The sequence below is a fragment of the Mustela nigripes genome, chromosome 4 (genome assembly GCF_022355385.1).
Source record: "Mustela nigripes isolate SB6536 chromosome 4, MUSNIG.SB6536, whole genome shotgun sequence".
In the NCBI taxonomy this organism is placed as follows: Eukaryota; Metazoa; Chordata; class Mammalia; order Carnivora; family Mustelidae; genus Mustela; species Mustela nigripes.
In genome coordinates, this window is record NC_081560.1 from 7,001,852 (window position 1) to 7,022,891 (window position 21,040).

A 21,040-nucleotide genomic window follows, 5' to 3' on the forward strand; every position below is an offset into this window, starting at 1 on the left:
GTCCTGGGACTGAGCCCCGCATTGGGCTCCCTGCTTGGCAGGAAGCCTGCTTCTCCCTCTGCCACTCCTCCTGCTTGTGTTCCCCTCTTTCACTATGTCTCTTTCTGTCAAATAAATAAAAAATCTTTAAAAATTTTTTTTTAGGATTTTCATTTATTTATTTGAGAGAGAGAGAGAGAGAGAGCGCACGTGCACAAGCATGGGGAGCGGCGGGTAGAGGTAGAAGCGGACTCTCCACTGTGTAGGGAGCCCGATGTGGGACTTGATTCCAGGATCCTGGGATCATGACCTGAGCCAAAGCCAGATCCTTAACTGACTGAGCCACTCAGGCATCCTTCAATAAAAATATTTTTTATAAAGCTACATGAACAGTGAGCTTCCTATGTCCGCACTGTTCTCAGCATTTCACATGCATCGACTGGTCCTTACAGGAATCCCATCTGCTAAGTTCTGTTGTTATTCCCATTTTACAGATGATGAAGCAACACAGATCAAGAAGCTACTAGATGGTGGTGCCGATTTTGAAAACGTGGCCTCCTAACCCCTCCTCACACTCCCTTCAGACCCTGACCACGTGAACATCACCAAGATGAACATCTTCAAACATGGCTTGGTTGGGTGAGTTTGAGACTGTGGGGGGCTGCGCCTGGGTAGCTGTCCCACCGCTGACAGTCTGGTTTTCCACCTTGTCAAGGAGCCCATTGCTCCTTGCTTGAGATTGTTAAGAGCTGGGCTGAACTTCAGATTCTACTGGACGTAACTGGAAGGGTAAGATCGAACGATTTCCTGCTTGACTCACATGCACAGATGTTCCCGATAATTCTGCCTTCTACCCTGTGGTGCCTTTGTGGAGCCCTCAGTGATGCTTAATTTTGTGGGTCAACTTGGCCTGGCTCTGGTGCCCGGGTGGCTGATCAAGCACTGGTCTACATGTCGCTGTGAGGGTATTCTGCATATGTGATTAACAATGGAAGTCAGTTGACCGTAAGTAAAGGAGATCATGGGTCATAATGTGGGTGGGCCTCACCTAATCAGCTGAAGGCCTTAGGACCAAAAACTGAGGATTCCTGAAAGCAGAGGGGTCCTGCCTGGGGTTCTAACCAGCCAGCCTGCCCTATGGAACTTGGATTTGCCAGCCACAATCACAAGAGCCAATTTTTTAAAATAAATCCCTCTCTTGCTCCTTCTGATGATGTTTCTCTAGAGAACTGTGACACATATATTCTGTATAAACCTTCAAGTTGTTATTTTTGAGTCTCTCCTATTCAGAATTTGGTCAGAACCAATGGTCACATATTGGGTGGTATCTTCTTCCTTCCTCCTCTCAGACACATTGACTCTCTGGGCCTAAGTTCCAAGTTCACTGTGACCTCAGGGCCTTTGCACCAGTTGTTTCCTCATCTAGAACAAGGCCCCCCTCCCCTTCAGTTCTCAGCTTCACTGTCCCTCTGTGGTGAAGTCTTACCTCTCCACCTGTAGGAAGCAGCCACTCAGTCATGCTGTCACAGCATCCTATTAAATGAATTAAAATGAATCCCTCCCTCGTAGGTCTCGTTTGTTCCATATTATTTATTGGCTTATCTCTCTCTTTCCATTAGAACCCAAGTTCCCGAGAGCAGGGATGTGTCTGTCTTGTTCTCCAGTGAATCCTTCATATCTGGAATACTGCCAGTGCCTAGGAGGTACTCCATAAGCATTTAGATGAATTGATTCCAGAATTTGATTTCCCTTTAAAATGAGTTCATTATTGAAATAATCTCAATTAGTTTTGGGAGCTAATCATATGTTGTTGGGTTGGTTTTTCACCTGTAATCATTCTTACTAACTATCGCTAGAAAGTGTTCTTTCCCTGACTTGTCCTAAGTGTGACTTCTTCCCAGCTTTGGAGTCTGTTCCTCGTCCTGAGGTCCTGGCTCTCAGGGAGTAATCTCACATTTACCCTCTGTGTCATTCTGAAAAGCCTGTCCTTACGTGCCATGTCAGCTCTCATCTTCCTAGGCTTAAGAGTTTTATCTTCCAAATTTCTGTTTCTGACACAGAGTAACTTCAGTATTTTCGTCCTCTTGGCCCTTTTCATGTCTGTCATATCGTAGTTGAAATTTCAGAATTGTGAATTTCTGTTTTTTGGAAGACATGAATAACTTTCTCATGCTTTAGGTCAGGGGACTCAAAAGAAACGTTTTCATTCCTTTGGTGAAGACTCGGTATCTGTGTTCATTTCCTTACCCTTATCTGTGTATCATTTCCATGCATCCCGAGAGATGTTACTTACCATACGCCCAGCAGATGAACTAAGATGAATGGAAAGACCATGGCAGTGTGATCTGAAAAGAAAGGTTGTGTTCTCTTCCGGTCCTCTGTAGGCATGCTGGGTGTGTTTGTGGACGTGGGGATGGCTTGCTGCTAGACAGTGACCGTCAGGCATAAGGATTATTTAGCTCAGGCTTCAGTGATTTCATGGTTTGAAGAGTGACCAAGGACAAGTGAGCATGAGCTAATGGTTACTCATACCATTTGCTGTCAAGAGTTAGCTTTCGGCATAAATCCATACAAACTCTTTCTCAAAAGATAACGCAATTATTCCTTTTCTCGATGTTCTGGTAGGCCCATCGTGCCATGTCACCACTGACAAAGAGTCCCATCTCCTCCTGCAATTCTCCCTTCGGCCTTCTCTCCTTCTCTACCCCCCATTCATGAAGCAGATCCTGGCTCGTGCCCAGTGAAGTGACTGTGCTCGCGGAAATCACCCATCTCTATTTCCACGTGGTTTATGGTAGGAGGCACCAGGAATGGAGGTGAGGGTGCTGTGCCTCACACCTTCTTGGTGGAGATGCCAAGGTCTAAAATGCCTGCTCTCAAAATCTGTTGTGAACTTTTGTAAGTGCTGGCTCTCTTTGCTCAAGGGGAACCGACGACATTTCCCTCTGCCTGTTGGGTCACAATGGTAAAGCTGGATAATCACAAAGAACCTCATGGTATAACTTTCTGGAAGACTGGAGTGTCGTTTCTGTAGACTGGCCTTGGGCATTGCTAAAGAACAGAGAGGTTGGGCTTTTAACTGGGCTTCACACTTATTTGGTGTAAGTTTAAATGCGTTACCGAGCATTGATTAAAAGGAAATGGCTTCCCAATGTTAACTGAAGACCAGCACGTGGGAATAATAACTTAGGACCACAGCTCTTAATGCACATGGAGTGCATTTAGAAAGACGCGAGCCTTTGGACATGCTGTAAATCTGTGCTATCTAGTTGACTGGCCTGAATCCATTGGTCCATTATCCAGTGTTACTGTCTCATTCCAGACAAGGCTCAGAATGGATTCGGGACATCACTTAACTCTAACCACATTTTATCAACGTGTGTGTAAGTTAACCCCAAACATGAAGCCAATATCCATTATGCTACCTTAAGAAAACCAGGAAGGTTGGTGGGGGTGGGGGTTGGTCAGAGAAGGTTAACAATGAAAACATCCATTGAAGACACATCTGTGAGGAGTGACTGCATCTCTTCCATTTTGAGAAAGATTATCTTCCCAACAGATGTGTATTTCAGTGCTTGGAACTTTCTTTGCTGACGGTTGAAAACTGCCTCTAAGAGAATCATGTGGAACAAAGCACAAAGGATCGCTTTTTAGGATAATTAAAACTATTTTGGATTTTTTATTTATCAATCTGGTTTCTAATATAATTTCAGTTAAATGAAAGACATTCACAAAGAATATTAGGCATACATACATAGTCTCCTTCTTTCATTCTATGTTACATGCTGTTGCTTTTAGAGAGTGAACTTTTGGGTCATTTCACAGGGTGGAATCCTAATCGACTTTACAGAAAGAATACTTAGCCCAGCTTTCCATATCCCTGACCTCCGCAGTCAGCATGCTCGCTGAAAAAAACATAAAAACCCAACCGAACTCAGAATCAGTAACATCTGAATGGTTTTTTGGCCCACATGAGAGGATGTCTTCCTAGCCATGTCAGAACCCAGCAGTTGCTGTTTCCAATAAACCGAGCCTTGGAAATGTTGCAGGCCTATCTGTGTAGACCTGCTCTTAAAGCACATTCTCATCTGGAAAGTGAACTTGTAAACGCGCGTTGGATATGAATTCCTGTGTGCTCACGTATCTCTGCTACCCTTTTGCCAGTCTTTGCTCCACGGGAGACAATCAACTTTTTGATACGGTTTCCCTATTTCATTGACTATGAGTGTGACATACCATTGGTATCCAGAAAATACTGCTGTGAAAGAAATCTATTCTAGAGTCACCAATATTATCATGCAGGGTATGTGTGGTGTAGGCAAGGTGGCACTAGGCTATGCGAAAAAATCCCATTTGTTTCTCATGTTGTCTTATGTGTGAGCCAGCCCAGGGGCACCGGGAGGGGGTGCGTGTGTAAGCTGTCAGTCACGTCTGCATGGGAGCTCTGGGTTTTGTGCACATGAAGTTCTGATTTCTCTGGCCTTCGCCTGTTGCATCTCCCAGGGTTGACAAGTTAGCTCTTGGGCAGTCTCCTTAATGAATAATTGGACAGTTGTAGAGCAGTTGTCTCCTAAATCTGTACAGTTCCGGATGTGGCCACATTGTTTCCTTGGCGGGATTAAGAACCAAAGGCCAGAAAGTAAATCTTCCAGTAGGCTCCGTTGACTTGGGTCTTTATATGTGGATGTCAAAGTATGCTGCCCTCAAGAAGGCATGGCACCTCACATTTGGTCTTTTTAAGTAGGCAGAACTGTATCCCCAATACAGGGCCAAGAGGGACTGAGGTTCAGAGGCTTGACCCAGGTCACATAGCAAGTCGGGGAGAGAGAAAGGGTTAGGACTCTATCAGCTGATTCTCAGGGTCCATCCTCACCAAGACATCACATTAAACATGGCACCCATTGGTTTTAGCCCAAGTCGGCCAGAACCGTTGTGTTTCTCCTCAGTTTCAGGATCAGTTGGTTCTACTGCCACTAGTAACCTAGGACCCATTTTGGCTGGCTAACTGGAATTCAATTTAATAACTCCTTCCTCTCTTTTTGAAAACTGCTTGACAGGACGGTGAAAAGGTAACAGTATTAAGAGGTTTAAATTAGGTGCTTATTGTTTGGAGGCACAAACAAAATGTTTACACCATACAAGAAAAGAAAGGGAGAAAAAGAGTTAGTGGGAGGATTGAAAAAAAACAGGTCCTGTTATAGAAGGAAATAGAAGTTTCTTCTGGACAAACACTGACATCGTGTTTTCATAACTGGTAGCTACTCCTTCTGTAAGTGCTTCCTATGGTTTGTCTTGGTGCCCAGCTTTCTGCTGATGTCTGGGGGCTACTCCAGACATTCAGGAATGGCCTAAGATCTCTTTTCTTCATGCCAATTCTTCTTCTGCGCCTCTGAATCCCTGCTCCTGTTAGTAAAGGATGCTTGTGTAGCAAATGGAGGGCAATAGGAAACTGTCCAACAAAATGCACTCCAAACCCTTGTTTCTAACTTCTTAATAAAAACTTGCACAGAACAGTCTTCCTCTTTCTCTCTCTGTCCTTTATTCTTTTTTCTTTTTTTGAACAGTTAGTTGAAAGTCAGAAGGGGAAACAGGCTTCTGGATTAAGATTCAGAGAACTTGACAACACAACCTCTCACCTCCTGAGCTAGTCTCCTTGGGGTCTAGGGAATATGTTATTTTGAGAGCTGAGAATGGCACGGATTTTGCTTTCAAAGTCCTGCTCCTCCCTTCTCAAAACGCAGATGCTTGCTCTATGCCCAGATGGTGTTTCCTGCACTGATCGCCCTCACTCGACCATCAGCTTTTCCCGAAAGTGTACGGCAGCCTCTTGTCTCTAAAAATTTTTCTTTCTGGGGGTTTGTTTAATCTGTTCTTATTATTTAAAGGGGCTACCGCCAGCCTCTTTGGACTCACTTGATCAGGTCCTGGGATAAAAGACGTTCACACTGTGTGGAATGTGACTGACAAGCAGGACTAGGCACTGAGTGTGGGTCACAATGTTAGGGCTGTCCAGGGGGCACTATGCTGAGCTTTCAAGGGAGGGGGCTGGAAAAAAGAGAGGCTTCCTTATCTTCCCATGAATTATTTACCATTTAGAATGTACTGGATGTGGCCTTCACCAAGACCCTGAGGACTTTCGGTGAGGACCACAATTCCAGAGAGAAGACGAGGATTTCCAGCACTTACTCGGCACTTAACTTAGTTACTTAATACCTTATCCACCTTTCAGTGTCTTGTCTGCTAGCCCGACTGTACCCCCCCTAAAATGGAAAAACTGTGTCACATGTATGTCTTAATGATGGTGACACAGGAGACCCACTGATCCCTCTAAGTCCTTCCGGCGCCCTGGGTTTGCAAACTTGGTGAGAGAAGGGTTGGGTTTTGTTCTTCATCTTTAATGGCAGGAAAATGGGAAAAAGAGAGGCAAGAGAGAGAGGGTGAGAACATTTTAGCGTCAGGGGCTGTCTTTGATTGTTTTGATGCCTTAATCACTTTGGGAAGAAAGGGGAAGTGCAGAGATGATGCATAAAGATGAAAGCTATCATGGGAATTGCACAAAGTAATCAATTTCCATCTGGCATTACGGGTTAAGTGTAAAAGTAATACCTAGGAAATAGGTTTGAAAAATCAGAAACATTTCTACTAAACGTAATGGTTAAAATCTGCTTCTGTCATTTGACAATACATGAAAGAACCCTTCATGGTCGTTATCTTGGTTAAATAAATAGGCTTTGTTTTGAATACGTCATTCGTAAAAGCTGTATTCTTAAAAACTGGTTCAGCTGCTTAGTCATACCACGTACTTTTCATTTGACAATGTGCTTATGGAATAATGATTGAGACCTTTTTAAGTTAAGTGTGTTTGTGATTGTGGCTGAGGTCAGCAACTGTAAAGGGGGTCCCCTTGGGTTCTGTTACCTTGACTTTAATGGGAATTAACCTGTTTGATGTCTCCTTTGGAATGTGTAATGTACCAGTACAATATGCCATTGGCAACTCTAGATAATATTTTTCATCACCCAAGAAGCTGAGATCCTCCAATAAGTTAGGCATACCGAGGATTTTGAAAAACATGTATATATAACCTAACAACCAGAATTTCCATCTCACTGAGGCACACTATCAGAAAAATAGCAACAATACCTTTTTAATCTCATCTTACCCCCTTCCAGGAAAAGGAAAAAAGGGATCCTTTTTAATTCCTCAGAATGTTGGAGTCTGAAAAAAAATTTTAAGAGTACTTATTAAGAGCCTGAACTAAAATGATCATAAATGGTAGTCATCCTAGAAATAACTTTTGTGTGGTTTTTAAAAATAAATAAATGAAATTATTTTTTTTTTGGATGCTTCAATAGGAGCTTTGTCCCATTTGTTTACAAAGTCAATCATTTTTAAATAAAATCCAGGAGTTATTTGTTGGAAAAAGTTGGTCAGGATTCCTGATTAGACTGATGTGTAGCTATCTACATGTGTCCATTCTCTGAGAGGCAAGCATCAGTTACCAGGTTTGTCATGAACCTGGTTCAAATGTATCTGTCAAAGATATCTCCGAACATGGCAGTGTGTCTATTTAGGATGGAACAGCAGTTCATGGAGTAGATGGTGTAAAATATGGCAGCGTTTTCCATATGATTCCGAGTAAAGCAATAATGATAGCAAGCATAACTTGGCTTTATTGTGGTATGTCCATTCAGAGGACCTGGTCTGCTAGGATTTTGTCACAGGGGCTTCAAAACTAGAGATTTAAAGCAAATTAGAGTAACCTAATTTATGCATTCACTAGAGAGTGTCCATACTCTTGCTACAACTATAAAAGAAACAGAGCGAGCAAATCATTAACATCTGGCTCTAATTCCCCATTGAGATGCCCCCCAAACATACAACATAACCTAACATGTTGCAGGTAAAGCAGAGGAGAAATCTTTTGTAACAGCTGATCACCACTGGATTATAGCTGACAGTCACAGACAGTGAATAGGTCTAGGACTACACACAAGAACAGTACTGGCTTGTAGAATTTGATGAAAGATACACCAACAATCCCAACAGAAGACTACTTCCCTGGTTCTTAATGCTTCTCTCTTGTGTTGGTTCTGTTGTTACACAGCAGGGACCATGCTCTCTTCCTTCTTTCCTTCCTGTTTCAGGCGGGAGCTCTCAGAGAATTGGCATAGATTGAGGACTCTTTGAAACCTGGCAGATAATATGTTCTCTTTGCCCCTTTCTTTCCTTTTCCAATTTACAGGACACGAAAAGAAATACTGTATGAACACGAACTAGTTACTACGATAGCCCATTACAAATCGACTATATGCAAAAGAAAGAGAATGCTGGAGGCCATGAGCATCAGCTTTTCTCAAGAAAAAATATCCACATTCTAAGGGCTCTTAAAAATGTAGAAAACTTGCCCTGTTACCATGGGTTTTTTAGAACACCTCTAAACACACACAAAAGAAGACGGTATTACCTACAAATTTCAACCATTTCTTAAACTCTAAAAGCATTTTTTGTATTATTTTGAGTTGATACAGAAGGGGAACCTCAGCTATAAAGAAATATTAAAAAGTATTTTTTTGTGTGTGGCAATCCGTCTCCAGAATTTTCTGTTGCTTGCCTCCCCCAACTTGTGCTGATATTTTAAGGATGTGCTCAAGAGTATGAAGTAGGGTGCTTTTGTCCCTTTCCCTCCTCCCTAATAACTCGCCCTTCCCTCTCCCATAGCCAAAGAGCCACCCCTCAGATGAGCCATTCCTTTTTGCTCTCATCAATGGTCTCTGTGAAATTGGGGTCGTTGTTCATGATGGCGGCATCGGCGCTCTCTGCAGACTCTGCTCCCTTTGCTTCATTGGTGTGGTAGGTGCCCTTGTGGCGGAACATGTAGCGAATGAGGAAGACCAAGGTGCAGAGAATGGTGAAAATCACCACAGCGATGACCCCTGGTGGAGACAGGAGAAGCGCTGGTCATTAAACAAACCTCAGACTCATCTCTCCAACACCACCTCCCCCAGGTGCCTGGGTTCCCTCAGACACCACCCTCCCCCATACAGAATACAAAACTCCAAAAAGGAACTGCAACAGAAATGGACAGGACTGAAAGGAAACAGGATTAATTCACAGCTGTGTTAATTGATAGGCAATTAAACAGACGGGAGGAACCACTGTTCAACCCATTTAAAAAGCCCAGCATCATCCTGATACCAAGACGAAACACATCACAAAAAACCAAACCAAAACAAAAAAACAAAAAACAAAACTACAGAGCAAGAGTCCCCTTCAGTAAAATTTTAGCCAATCAAATCCAGCAATCAAAATTTTAGCCAATCAAATCCAGAAAAGAATATCTTGTGATTAAGCGGTGTTAATTCTAGGAATGCAAGATTGGTCTAACATGAAAGGAATAAAGTGATGTAATTTACCACAATGAAGAAAAATACAGGAGAAAAAGCACCAGACAAGCTTCAACCTCCATTCATTATAAAACATCTCAGAAACCATCAGTAGAAGGGAACTTTCTCAACCTGATAAAAGGTACCCGTGAGAAACCTACAGCTAATATCTTAATACCAAAAGAATAAATGGATTTTCTCTAAAATATGGAACAATGGAAGAATGTAGTTCTTTCAATGTACTGGGAGCCCAAGCCAATGGAAGAAAATGAATAACAAAGAAAGAAAAAGGTGCAGATTGAGAAGAAATAAACATTTTCTTTATTCTCAGGTGATACGATTATCTGTGTAGAAAATCCTAAGGGGTGGGGCGCCTGGGTGGCTCAGTGGGTTAAAGCCTCTGCCTTCGGCTCAGGTCATGATCTCAGAGTCCTGGGATCGAGCCCCACATCGGGCTCTCTGCTCAGCAGGGAGCCTGCTTCTTCCTCTCTCTCTGCCTGCCTCTCTGCCTATTTGTAATCTCTGTCTGACAAATAAATAAATAAAAATATTTAAAAAAAAAAAGAAAAAAGAAAATCCTAAGGGGTATGTTAAAAAAAAAAGTTTCTAGAACTAAGAATACATTTAGCTAGGTCATAGGAGAGATATAAAGTCAATATACAAAAATCAATTGTATTTTTATATACTAGCCAAAAATTGTTGGAAAAATATTGCTAGTAATAAAGTAATAAAATAATACCATTTATAATAAAAACAACCCGAATACAATTGTTCAAGGCTATGTACTCAAGACCATAAAACCTTACTGGGAAAAATTAAAGATGTCAGTAAATGGATAGATAGATCATGTTTAAGAACTTAAGTACCCAATATTGTTTAGATGTCCATTTATAGATCTAACACAATCTCAATGAAAATGACAGCAAAATTTTTTTTTTGGTAGAAATTTATAAGTTGATTCTAAATTTTATTGGGCAATGCAAAGCATCCAGAATAGCCAACATGATTTTGAAAAACAAAAAAGATATAGCTGGAGATTAAAGAATTATGCAATGAAGCAGGCATGGTCTTGGGTAAAGATAGATATATCTATATATCCATATATATATCCCAGAAAAAAGACATATACATATATGGCCTATTGATTTTTGGCAAAAGCTCCAAGGAAATTAAATTTGGAAAATATGGTCTTTTCAACAAATGGTCTTGGAATAACTAGTATTAATTTGGAAAACAATGGCTTTGACCTTTATACCACACTATATAACAACTCAAAGTGATGACAGACTTAGTAACAGAAACCACAGCTATAAAAGTTCTAGAAGAAAACATAGGAGAAAAAATCTTCACAACCTTGAACAGGTATATTTAAAAGAATTTAAAAAATCACAAAGTATAAAAAGATTTGAAAAACTGGACTTTATCAAAATTTTAACCTCTTGCTTTTCAAAAAATACCACTAAGAAAATGAAAAGGCATGTCACAGACTGGGAGAAAATATTCACAATACAGATGTCTGACAAAGAACTTAAACTATCTAGAATATAAAAAACTATTTTAACTCAAAAGAAGAGGTAAAACAATCCAGTTAAAAGATGATGAACACCCTGCTTGTGTTCCCTCTCTAGCTATGTTTCTTTCTGTCAAGTAAATAAATAAAATCTTAAAATCTTAAAAAAAAAATTAAATAAATAAAAGATGACCAAATAGTTTTAAACAGACATTTCACAAAAGATTTATAAATGGCAATAAGCATGTGAAAAGATGCTCAAAACAAGTGGTCACCAGAAATCGCCACTAAAACCTCAATGAGTTACCACTACTCATCCACTAGAGTGGCTAAGATTCGGAAGCCTGAAAATACCAAGGGTTGATAAGATTGTGGAGCAAACCTAACCTCCCAGATAGTAATTATGGGAATGTAAAGTGGTTCAACCATTTTTGGAAAACTGGATAGCAATTTCTTACAAAGTTTAATATCCACTTTCTAGAACACACAGCAGCTGTGCTGCTAGAATTACCAAAGAGAAATGAAAACTTATGTTCATAGAAGGCTTCAACAAGCATATTCATAGCAGCTTTATTCAAAATAGCTGCAATCTGGAGACAAACCAAACAGCGACAGGAAAGCAGATTAAACAAATGACAGTGCGCTCATACAATAGAATACAACTTGACAATTAAACTATCGATCCATGCAGCAACGGGTAGTTCCAGAAACACTGTGTTGAGCAGAAGTAAGGCACCACAGGTGGCATACTCTAGGATTCCATTTATGTGAAGTTCTAAAGGAGGTAGAAGTCATCTACGAGACATAAAGCAGATCAGAGCTTGCCTTGGTTGGGACTGGGATGGGGAAAAGGATGGGCACAAAGCGCTTCCGAGGATGGCAATGCCCCGTCGCCTGATCGTGGTGGGGGTTATGGCTGTGCTCGTTTGACTCGTCACTGACCTGCTCCATGTGAGTAAGTCTGCTTTATACTTCAACAAAGTTGATCTTAAAAAAGCAAAAATCAGTGAGGATAGGGACCTTGATAAGATCATGCCAGAACTTTGGACAATGTGATTTAAGCAGCGTTCTGAATGTATTCTAGTTCTAGAAGCATCTACTATCTCCATGTGGAAAAGAAACCTACTGGCTGAGCCAAGGTGACTGGCTGGGCTCAAAACTGCTGACATGTTGACCACAGTAGCAATACTCAGACAGGCAGGAAACATCCTTATGAACCAAGACAGAAGGTGCAGGCAGGGAAGGCGGCTGTGGGCAACAGGGATGTCCGTACTGACCCAGACAGGAGGGTCTGTGTTGGGAGAGTTCCATCATTCTGCTGTTGTCCGTGGTGAGAAAGAAGGCTAGAGTATTTTAGATACCCTAGCTTATTCAATTCTGAGGAGTTTTTATTAAGACAACTCAAAGCAGACCGGCTTAGTCCTTCCTACTTCTGGAGTAAGTTATCCTGGGCCATCTGGGAGGGGAGGGACTCAGAATGGAAATGAAAGGGGATGAGGCCGTCCTGGCGGCTGCACGCTGACCTCCCTGCCTGGTCAGGTGTTGGCTAGCTCCGCACCCCTCCTTTATTTATGGATCAGCAGTGAAAGGCAGCTAGGTGTCCGCACATCCATATTCTACAATCTTAAGTCATATTTAATTAGCAAAATGAATCAGGTAAAAATCTACATGACTGTTTTCTTTACAACTATGATTTTATTGAAATTTTTACTTTCCACAGGGGAGTAGCGCACATGAAAGCCTATTCTGTAAATCACTCACCTCCAATGATAGCCGAGTTTCTGTTGACTCCATTTCTTATAGCTTGACCTTGGCCTGGATTATATGGAAAATCGGCACTGGCTGCGGAGGAAGACATGAAACAGTCAAATGTAAGAGTCAAGGATACCAGCAATCCTCCCAAATTTGATGGGTATTTCTGCTTTATTTTATTTTATTTTTTTAAAAGTAGACTCTATGCACAACTTGGGGCTTGAACTCACAACCCTTGGACCAGGAGTCGGATGCTCTACCGACTGAGCCAGTTGGGTGTCCTGATGCACATTTTTTCATACAACTTCCAGACGAGATGTCAGTTTTAGACAGACCATCTTGTTATCATTTCCACAAGGTCACAGCTCCTCTGTGCCTGGGTTTGCCTGGTTCTCCCTGACACGAGGCCCAGAGAAGTGCTGTAAAGCCTTTGGAGGAGTGTTAGAGAATCAGAACTCTCTCTCAGCCTGTTCCCACTCCAGGACAGGCAGACTTACGTACTAGAATACTTTTTCTTATGTTTGGCTGAAATCTGCCTCCTATCCACTTTTATCCCATTCATAACTGGTGACCTTGACTATTTTTGTAGAGCTTTTTACAGCCTATAGTATTAGCTTAAAAAGGAATCATTTCTTTAAATTAATATTCTACACATTCCTAACAAAACAGTACATGTCAGGAATTTGTACAGGGGTAAAATTTCCCAAGAGTTGAGAATAACATAAACCGTCTAATGAAATTTGTTTCTTTCCCTATTTAAAAACAAAAAACAAAAAACAAAAAACAAGTGGTATTAAATTCCAATCTTCTCTAAGATGTATTTCAAGGCAAACAGATCCTGAAGCCTTTCGATGGGTCTTCATTAACCAAACAAACCAATTTAGCTTCAAAGATGGTTCTACATTCACTGGGCTTCTGTTGGAGAAGTTACGGCTTCAGGCAAACACTCCTACAGAAGCAGCTTCTCCTTCAGCACATTACCTTCGTCTAGTCAGAGCCATGGCTACTGGACGGCATCAGAGATTAAAAAAAAAATTAAACTAGTTGTTTGGGATAACTCCATGTGCACAGACCGAGCAAACAGGCTTAAGTTATGATTTAAGGAGAATCTCACTGGGGACTCAGGTTTTCCAAGGCTCATCCCTGAGCTCTACTTCTAAAGATTCCCAGCATAATGAAGAAAGGACATAGGGGCGCCTGGGTGGCGCAGGCAGTTAAGTCTCTGGTTTCGGCTCTGGTCACGATCCCAGGGACGGAGTCCTGCATCGGGGTCCCTGCTCAGTGCGGAGGCTGCTTTTCCCTCTGCCTCTCTCCCCTGCTCATGCTCTCTCTGTCTGTTAAATAAATAAATAAATAAATAAATAAAATCTTAAAAAGAAAAGTAGGTGAGCCTTTCTTCTCCTTTTCCCTAGCAAATAGGGCGACCAAAGAGAGCGATTTCAGATTCCACCAGCAAAGACTATTTAACCCTTTCTTTCTTCAACTCGATATTCTTACTTAAGACCAGGAAAATTATCCTTTCCTGGATGCATCATATTCCAGATCAGCTTGGCCATCAGTGTCACTCACACCTGCTGATTTGTTTAAAACACAGACACTAAGAAAGATACAAATGAAAGAGAACTTATCTCTGAGTCCTCGGGACTTTTCCTATCCCCTTCCCTCCTTAGCTGGTGGATGTGGGAGAGAACTTTTGGTATTATGTGCTTATTTTAACTGGTCCAACCCTAAATCTAGGGAGAAGGGAAAGGGGCAGAGCCAACATGGACTGCAGTGGGGTCCAGCAACTCTCCCCTGCCCTTCAGGAGTTTCTGGGATAGACGGCATGGACTGATACTCAAAGCCCAAGGGTCAGCCCATCGATGCAATGATCTTGCATTTATAGGCTCCTTGCCTGATGTCATAAACATACCCTGTATGAGTAAAAATGGCTTACATAAAACAAATAATGTTTTTAGAAACCTCAGTTTCTTCTATAAACCTGAGCTTTCTCTTGAGAGAAGTATTATTGCTAGATGTGACAAATGAATGTATTCAATCATTCAACACATCTTTCCAGAACGCCTGCCATATGTCAGGCACCATTCTATGTGCTGGGGATACACAGTGAACAATAAAAAAGATGAAAATCGTTATTAATGAGAACTTTCCGTGCCCCGTTGAAGGGTTTGGTTTATGTAGTCAAAACACTCATCTAAAGCATGGATGTGGTTATAGTTATGACCCTATATATTTTCAGTAAATTGCCTGAAATTGCTTTGTAGTTGCTGTGTTGTAACTCATACACTCACAGGGCCACAGTAAGATCTGGTTATTAATGCACGTAATTCCCTGGCATAAACCATCCTTCCAAGATGGAGAGGCTGAGGGTTTCTTTCCAAGGATGAAAGCTTATACTTTCAGTGCTCATCCTTGATGTAGTTTCCAGGCCTTCTGACAATGTAATCACTCTTCTCTGGACACGATTTAGTCCATGTCCTTCTAGAAAGTCATCAAGCTTGTAAGTGGCCCAGCTGGGATTTAAAATCAGGCAGGATTAATTCCCATCCTGCCTTTGGAGGGCTGGGAAGAGACAGCCAGGTGAGGAAGTTCCAGGGTTCAGACAGATTAGCTGGGGCAGGACCCATGGGAGGAGGAGCCTTTTTAGGGGATGAGGGAGAGAAATCTGGTCTGTCTTGGACACACTGAGTTTGAGAGGCCTGTGGGACACCCAGATGGAGAGATCTACTGGACATTTGGTATTTGATGAGTGACTTCTATTTCCCATCTCTTTTTGATGAACACAGAAATCTCCTCACTACTTTGAAATAATATGAACCTTCAAAATACATTAAGCATGGAGACAAAAAATTACAGTGGCAATTTTGTTATTATTCTCTTGTGTGACATTCATGATATTATGAAACTGTTTGTTTTTCTGCTTTGGGTAATGCGGATGTGGAAGACAGCAGGCTTTCTCTCTGCTTCCAAACCTACTTTATGGGCTTTGCATCTCTGGCTACAAAGCTGCAGAAAAACACAGATGTCTAGCAATACGGACATGCCTCTCTCTAGGTCCCTTGAAGTTATGGACACAAACAGTAGTGGAAGGTGGGGGTATGACCTCAGATGACCCACGGAGAACAACAAGAGTTAGAAGAGACCATTTAAAAATATGCCAGGATTGCCTTTGCTTTTAAATCCGAACGCCCTGGCAGGGGGAGGGAGGCCTCCTGCGAGCTGAACTTCCCTCCTGCTTCCTCCCTGCCAGGACCACTGCTCCACCGGACACTGCCGATGCTGCGGTGGACATGTCCTTGCTCATTCTTGCTCGTCCATCCATCCACGCTCGGCCGCTTCACATCCACCCGCCCTTCCTTTCTGTGTCCACCAAATCCTACCTCTCTCCTAAAACCATCCTCAGCCACGTGTCTGGCACTCTTGTCAAGGGCGATCAGTCTTAATTCTCATCCCTCCTTACATGCTAGCCACCCTCTTAAAGGCAGGGGCCGATCTTAATTATGTTTGCAGACCCAATGACATAGTGCCGACAAGTAGCAAAAGCTAACGAGGTGTTTGTTAAAATCAGTCCACTAAGAGATACGTGTGCAAATGTTTCTGTAGCCTCTTCTAATAATTAAGCCTCTGGTGCAGGTCTAATTTTAAAAGTCAGTTACCTAAACCTGACTCAACCCTTAAAGCGAGGCAGCATGCTTATCCTTCCCAATAAAGAAAATGAGCACACTGAGTACAGAAAGGCGCTAGTGGTTCCTGTGTCCACTAGTCTTTGGTGGTTATCAGAAAACGACCTGTGGGGAACCCTCAGGTACCACTGGAGTCCTTATGAAATTCAAGGGCAGGGTTCTGATTCTCGTGCGAGGATTTCTATGTTCATGGCCTTATTTATTACTTAAACCTGGTTGTCCTAGTACGTGTGAGCCCTTACTCCCTGAGGCAAATCTGTTTCACTCTGGCGAGCCCAGCAATTGCTATTCTGATAGAAATATTTGAAATGACTTCATTGTAACTGTCCTTTCCCCCAGGGTCCCGACATCCTCTAGGAAATGCACATCAGGAAACACGGAAACCAAGAGACACGATGAGAACAGAGCACAGAGCTCATCCATGACCCAGGCTTCATTCTGCTCCATCCCACCCCTGGCTTGCTGGGCGAGCTGAGCAATTTTAGGGGTGCAGCAGTATCAAGGAACGTATATTTTGGGAAAAGTCATGGGTAGGTCAATACAGACTGGCTGGTTCTGTTGGTAGAGCATGGGGCTCTTGATCTCAGGGTCGTGCATGAATTTGAGTCCCATGCTGGGCACGGAGTCTACTTCAACCAACCAAACAAACAAATCAGACTCTAGGTATTAATAGTCTCAAGACCAGACTTGCATCAAATAGGCAAAGACCAGATTCAGTACACTTCCCCCTGGACCTCCACGTAGCACAGCGTGATGCTAACGTCCAAAGCATGGGGCTACGCCAGTTCTGACTTAGCATCTCACAGAAGCGTGTGCGTTTCTGCTTACTTCTCTTGTTCATGTCCTTTTGTCCATCTGGCCTCCCCCATTACACCGACCATGCACAGACCATACTCCCTTTGCACACCCAGGGGTTAGCTCCTGTCCCCTTTCCTGCCCAGCGGAGGACCACCAGAGCGCGTTGCTGGAGGAACCCATGTGGAGGGGTTCTTGACCTGCACACGCGCTTGTTAAACAGCCCGGCTGAGGCTTCAGAGCCCTACGTGCACTCCTACTGCCCTTCTCGCCCAGAGAAAGAAAACTGACCATAGGCCCCAGGCATATTCAGACATGGGTCAGATTCATACTGGACACATGGACGTTGTCTTTGCCACATGCAAAGCGCCCTGAGAGCTCAGTACTGGTGTGTTTTCCCTCCTCCTCTGTCTTCAGGTTGAAAACAAGGAAGGAAACAACAAACTTTTAAGAGCAGGCCAGGGGGCAGATGTTCTCCATAATTACACACATACAGTAGAGTGATCAGATCTTCAAACTGGGTGAAAAAAAACTGTGATTTCCTCTCCCCAAAAGAATAGAAAGCATGAAAATTTTATTCTGGTTCCAATGTCGTTTTGCCCTTCCTTTTGCTGCATTCTTGGCAGGATTTACCAGGAAAGCAAATGACAGCGTAATCAGTACTTCTTATTCTGAGTGCTGCGCAGGGGCGAGGGGGGCGCCCTCTCCTTGCAGTGGAGACGAACGGGGCTCCTGAGTGCTGGGGCAAGTTCTGAGCCCCGCCTGCCAGGAGGCGAGGGACATCACAGGTCACCATGTAGGTTGTTTATATGTGATGAGCAATAAAGCTCAAAATTCTAGATTATAAAACTAGTCCCCATTTGGATGACTCTCGACATTAAGGCCCGGAAGAGCAAGTCGTGGGTAGAATCAACCTGTAAGCCTTTTCCTTCCATTGTGGAGCACGACACGTAAATCACATGAAACTCAAATTTCAGGAGCAAGCTCTTCAGAAAATATAATAATGGCACTTCCTGTGAGTCAGGCACTGTGTAAGTCCTTTTCACAAATGAACTCATTTCATCCTCACGTTGAACCTTGAGAGGTTGGCATATTCAGCCCACTTGGAAAGGCTCAAAGCTTGTCTGAGGTCTCATGACCAGCCAGAGTAGAGCCAGGGTTTGAACCCAGGACACTGACTCTGGAAACTGCTTGCAAAACACTAAGCTGAACTGTTTCTAATATGAAAATAAACACAGTAAGAGCAGGGCTAGGGAAAGTGGTTCCCCATCGCTGTACATGGTCTACACTGGCTCTAGCGAACCTCCAACATGACGGCATGTTTTGTTTTGTTTTTTTTAAAGATTTTATTTATTAATTGGACAGAGAGAGGGAGATCACAAGTAGGCAGAGAGGCAGGCAGAGAGAGAGAGAAGGAAGCAGGGTTCTTGCTGAGCAGAGAGCCCCGTGCGGGACTCGATCCCTGGACCCTGAGATTATGACCTGAGCCGAAGGCAGAGGCTTAACTCACTGAGCCACCCATGGGGCCCCATGACAGGATGGTTTTAAGGTTCTCACTGTGGTTGGCCACCTGCCTGGGAAAGCCAAGGATAGAGGAAGGCTTCTGACTGTACTTGTCTGGCTTTGAAAGACATGAGAGACATTTTATCTGACAAAGGGTAATTCCACATGGTGACGGGATCAGCCGAACAATGCAGTAACCCCCAAATGAACACTGTCAGAGAACAGAAGACCAAGATTCCCCTGGTTCCAGAACAGAAAGCATGGTTTTTACCACCGTGAAAATACTTGTGAAACTATGAAATCACGACTAGTGTGAACTGTACTTTAAAACATCAGTGTCAGAATATAATTGTTGACTGCGAATATAGAATGTGAAAAACGAACAGAGAAAGTTTCCAGGCAGGTGCTATAGTACAAAGAAATGATTTAAAAGACCGTTGTAAGAAGAGAATATTAAAGAGAGATTCAAATTCTTTAGCCTCACATTTCTTGCTTGTCCCATTGAGCAGACAGGGAGAGGATGGAGCAGTAAAGCAATTTTTTTTTTTTTTTAACTACACAAGATAAATAGTTGCAGTTCTTATTTACTAACTTTCAAAATATGTAAAATTGTAGACTTTGGGCTCAGAAACCAATTGCAAATAAAACACACATTTAAATGCATATAAAAATAAATCGAGATTATCTAACATAAAACCCCCCAAGTGAAAGACACTAAAAGCTTCAGGTTGTCATATATCAGGGACAAAAAAATTAGATAGTAGCTGACATCTCCTAGAGAAAATATCGCCATGGAAACCACTTGAGCTTCGGCATCTAAAGTGATAATTTGAGACCCTTGAACAAAACTGCTGCTATTAGTTATAATTTAATTTGGATTGCCCCATGATTTTTGCAACGGGGGCTGGGCTAGATGATGTATACATGTCTTTGTTTTTCTCAGCGTCTTTGTTTCATTTTGCTTTATTCTCTCTTCCAGTCTGAGCTCGATGGCAGAAAATTGTTAATTTTTTCAAAGAATTTGTTTCAGCCATTCACTACTGACTGGTATTTTAGAAATGTATGAACACAAATGGTGGCTGACTAAGACGGTAAAGCTATAAGGGGACGTTGTTTTATTTTCAGAGGCTCTGGTTGACCACGTTATCAGGAGGGAGAGGTTCCTCAAGCCGCCGGGTTTTATCCAGGCAAACGGAGCGTGGCACGTATCCGCACGAGCCTCAGTCTCGTATATATACCTCTACACTTCCGTTTTTGCAGAAAGACAGCCAGCCAGAATTTCAATTTCAGATGGGGAAGAAATTATGGATTTTGGCTTCTGACTGGAGAAGTTAAACAACCTTCCCTTTCCAGCTTCTTAAAGGAGAGAGCAAGTGGCAGCTGCATGCGCAGGCGTCAGAGATGGCGTGACCAGAAGAGGTTCATTAGGTGACAATACACAGAACACAGGAACTGGTCATCATCTGCTGTTTGTCTGAGTGTCTGAATTATGCCAGCTTCTACACAAAAGAACTGAATGGGCAAATGATCACATTAGATTTCCTCCTTTTTTTTTTTTTTTTTTTTTAAAGCCAACTCTGAATAGTCTCCATTGCCTTTTAGGACCAAAGATTTGCTGATGTTCCAGGACTAGGCTGACATTGCGTTCTTTTGTCTGATTAACTATATAGATGTGGTTGAATTGGAACTAGCTTGTTACCGACAGAAGCTCAGGCTTTGTATTCCATGAAATAAACACAGGTAAGGCACATGGTATCCATTTTCACGTGGGACAAAGGTGTCAGGTAGGCAAATGATTTCTTCTTGTTAGTTGTCATTGTTTCTGAGTTGAGTGTCAGAGCTGTTGCTGGATGATGTCCTGGGCACTCGTGGATCAGAGGACGTGCCGGCTTTCACAGGCTGGATCCCTCAATGTCTCCCTCCCGAGGAAGAGGCTAAATCCTACGGCCAGGTTCAGAGTCCTGCAGGGCGGGGAGGTGCCGGCCACCTAAGTGCCCCTTGGACCCACTGAAGCCGCTTCCCATGCGTCCGGCTGTAGTTCTCAAGCCGAGCCTTGAAAGTCTAGATCAGTGAGCCCCAGAGCAAGGGCTGGGGAGCCCGGGAGTGTGGTGCTCCCTTCACAGGAAGGCTGCCATGCTCCTGTCTGCCGGGGTGTGCGGATCGGAGCGCGGTTTCCCCTGCCTTGGGGCGTAAATAAATCCATGCTGATCTCAGGGATGGAGAAGCCCCAGTCTGGGGGAATACAATCGATTTAACCCCCTTTTTGAGGGAAAACCAGGTTTCCAAGCTGTACCCAGCAGCAGCAGGATCCCCCACCCCCTTCCCGGGCTGACACTTCTATTTCAATGGAGGGAGGTCAGTGCACACCGTGCGCTGTGTCCCTGGGGGGCTCTCTAAGCTTTTTCTTCTTCCTTGTATTTCTTTTAAAAATT

At 42.9% G+C, this 21,040-nt stretch overlaps 1 protein-coding gene across 1 annotated transcript in view; it reads right to left on the reverse strand.

Moving 5' to 3' along the window:
• Positions 1-3,633: 3,633 nt before the first annotated feature.
• CNTNAP2 (contactin associated protein 2) overlaps positions 3,634-21,040 on the reverse strand; it is a 1,946,973-nt gene continuing 1,929,566 nt past the window's right edge. The window contains exons 23-24 of the mRNA XM_059396202.1: positions 12,637-12,717; positions 3,634-8,915 (exon numbers count right to left, since the gene is read on the reverse strand). Of these exons, the coding sequence (XP_059252185.1) occupies positions 8,716-8,915; positions 12,637-12,717 (281 nt within the window). The 3' untranslated portion in view covers positions 3,634-8,715. The remainder of the gene's footprint in view (positions 8,916-12,636; positions 12,718-21,040) is intronic.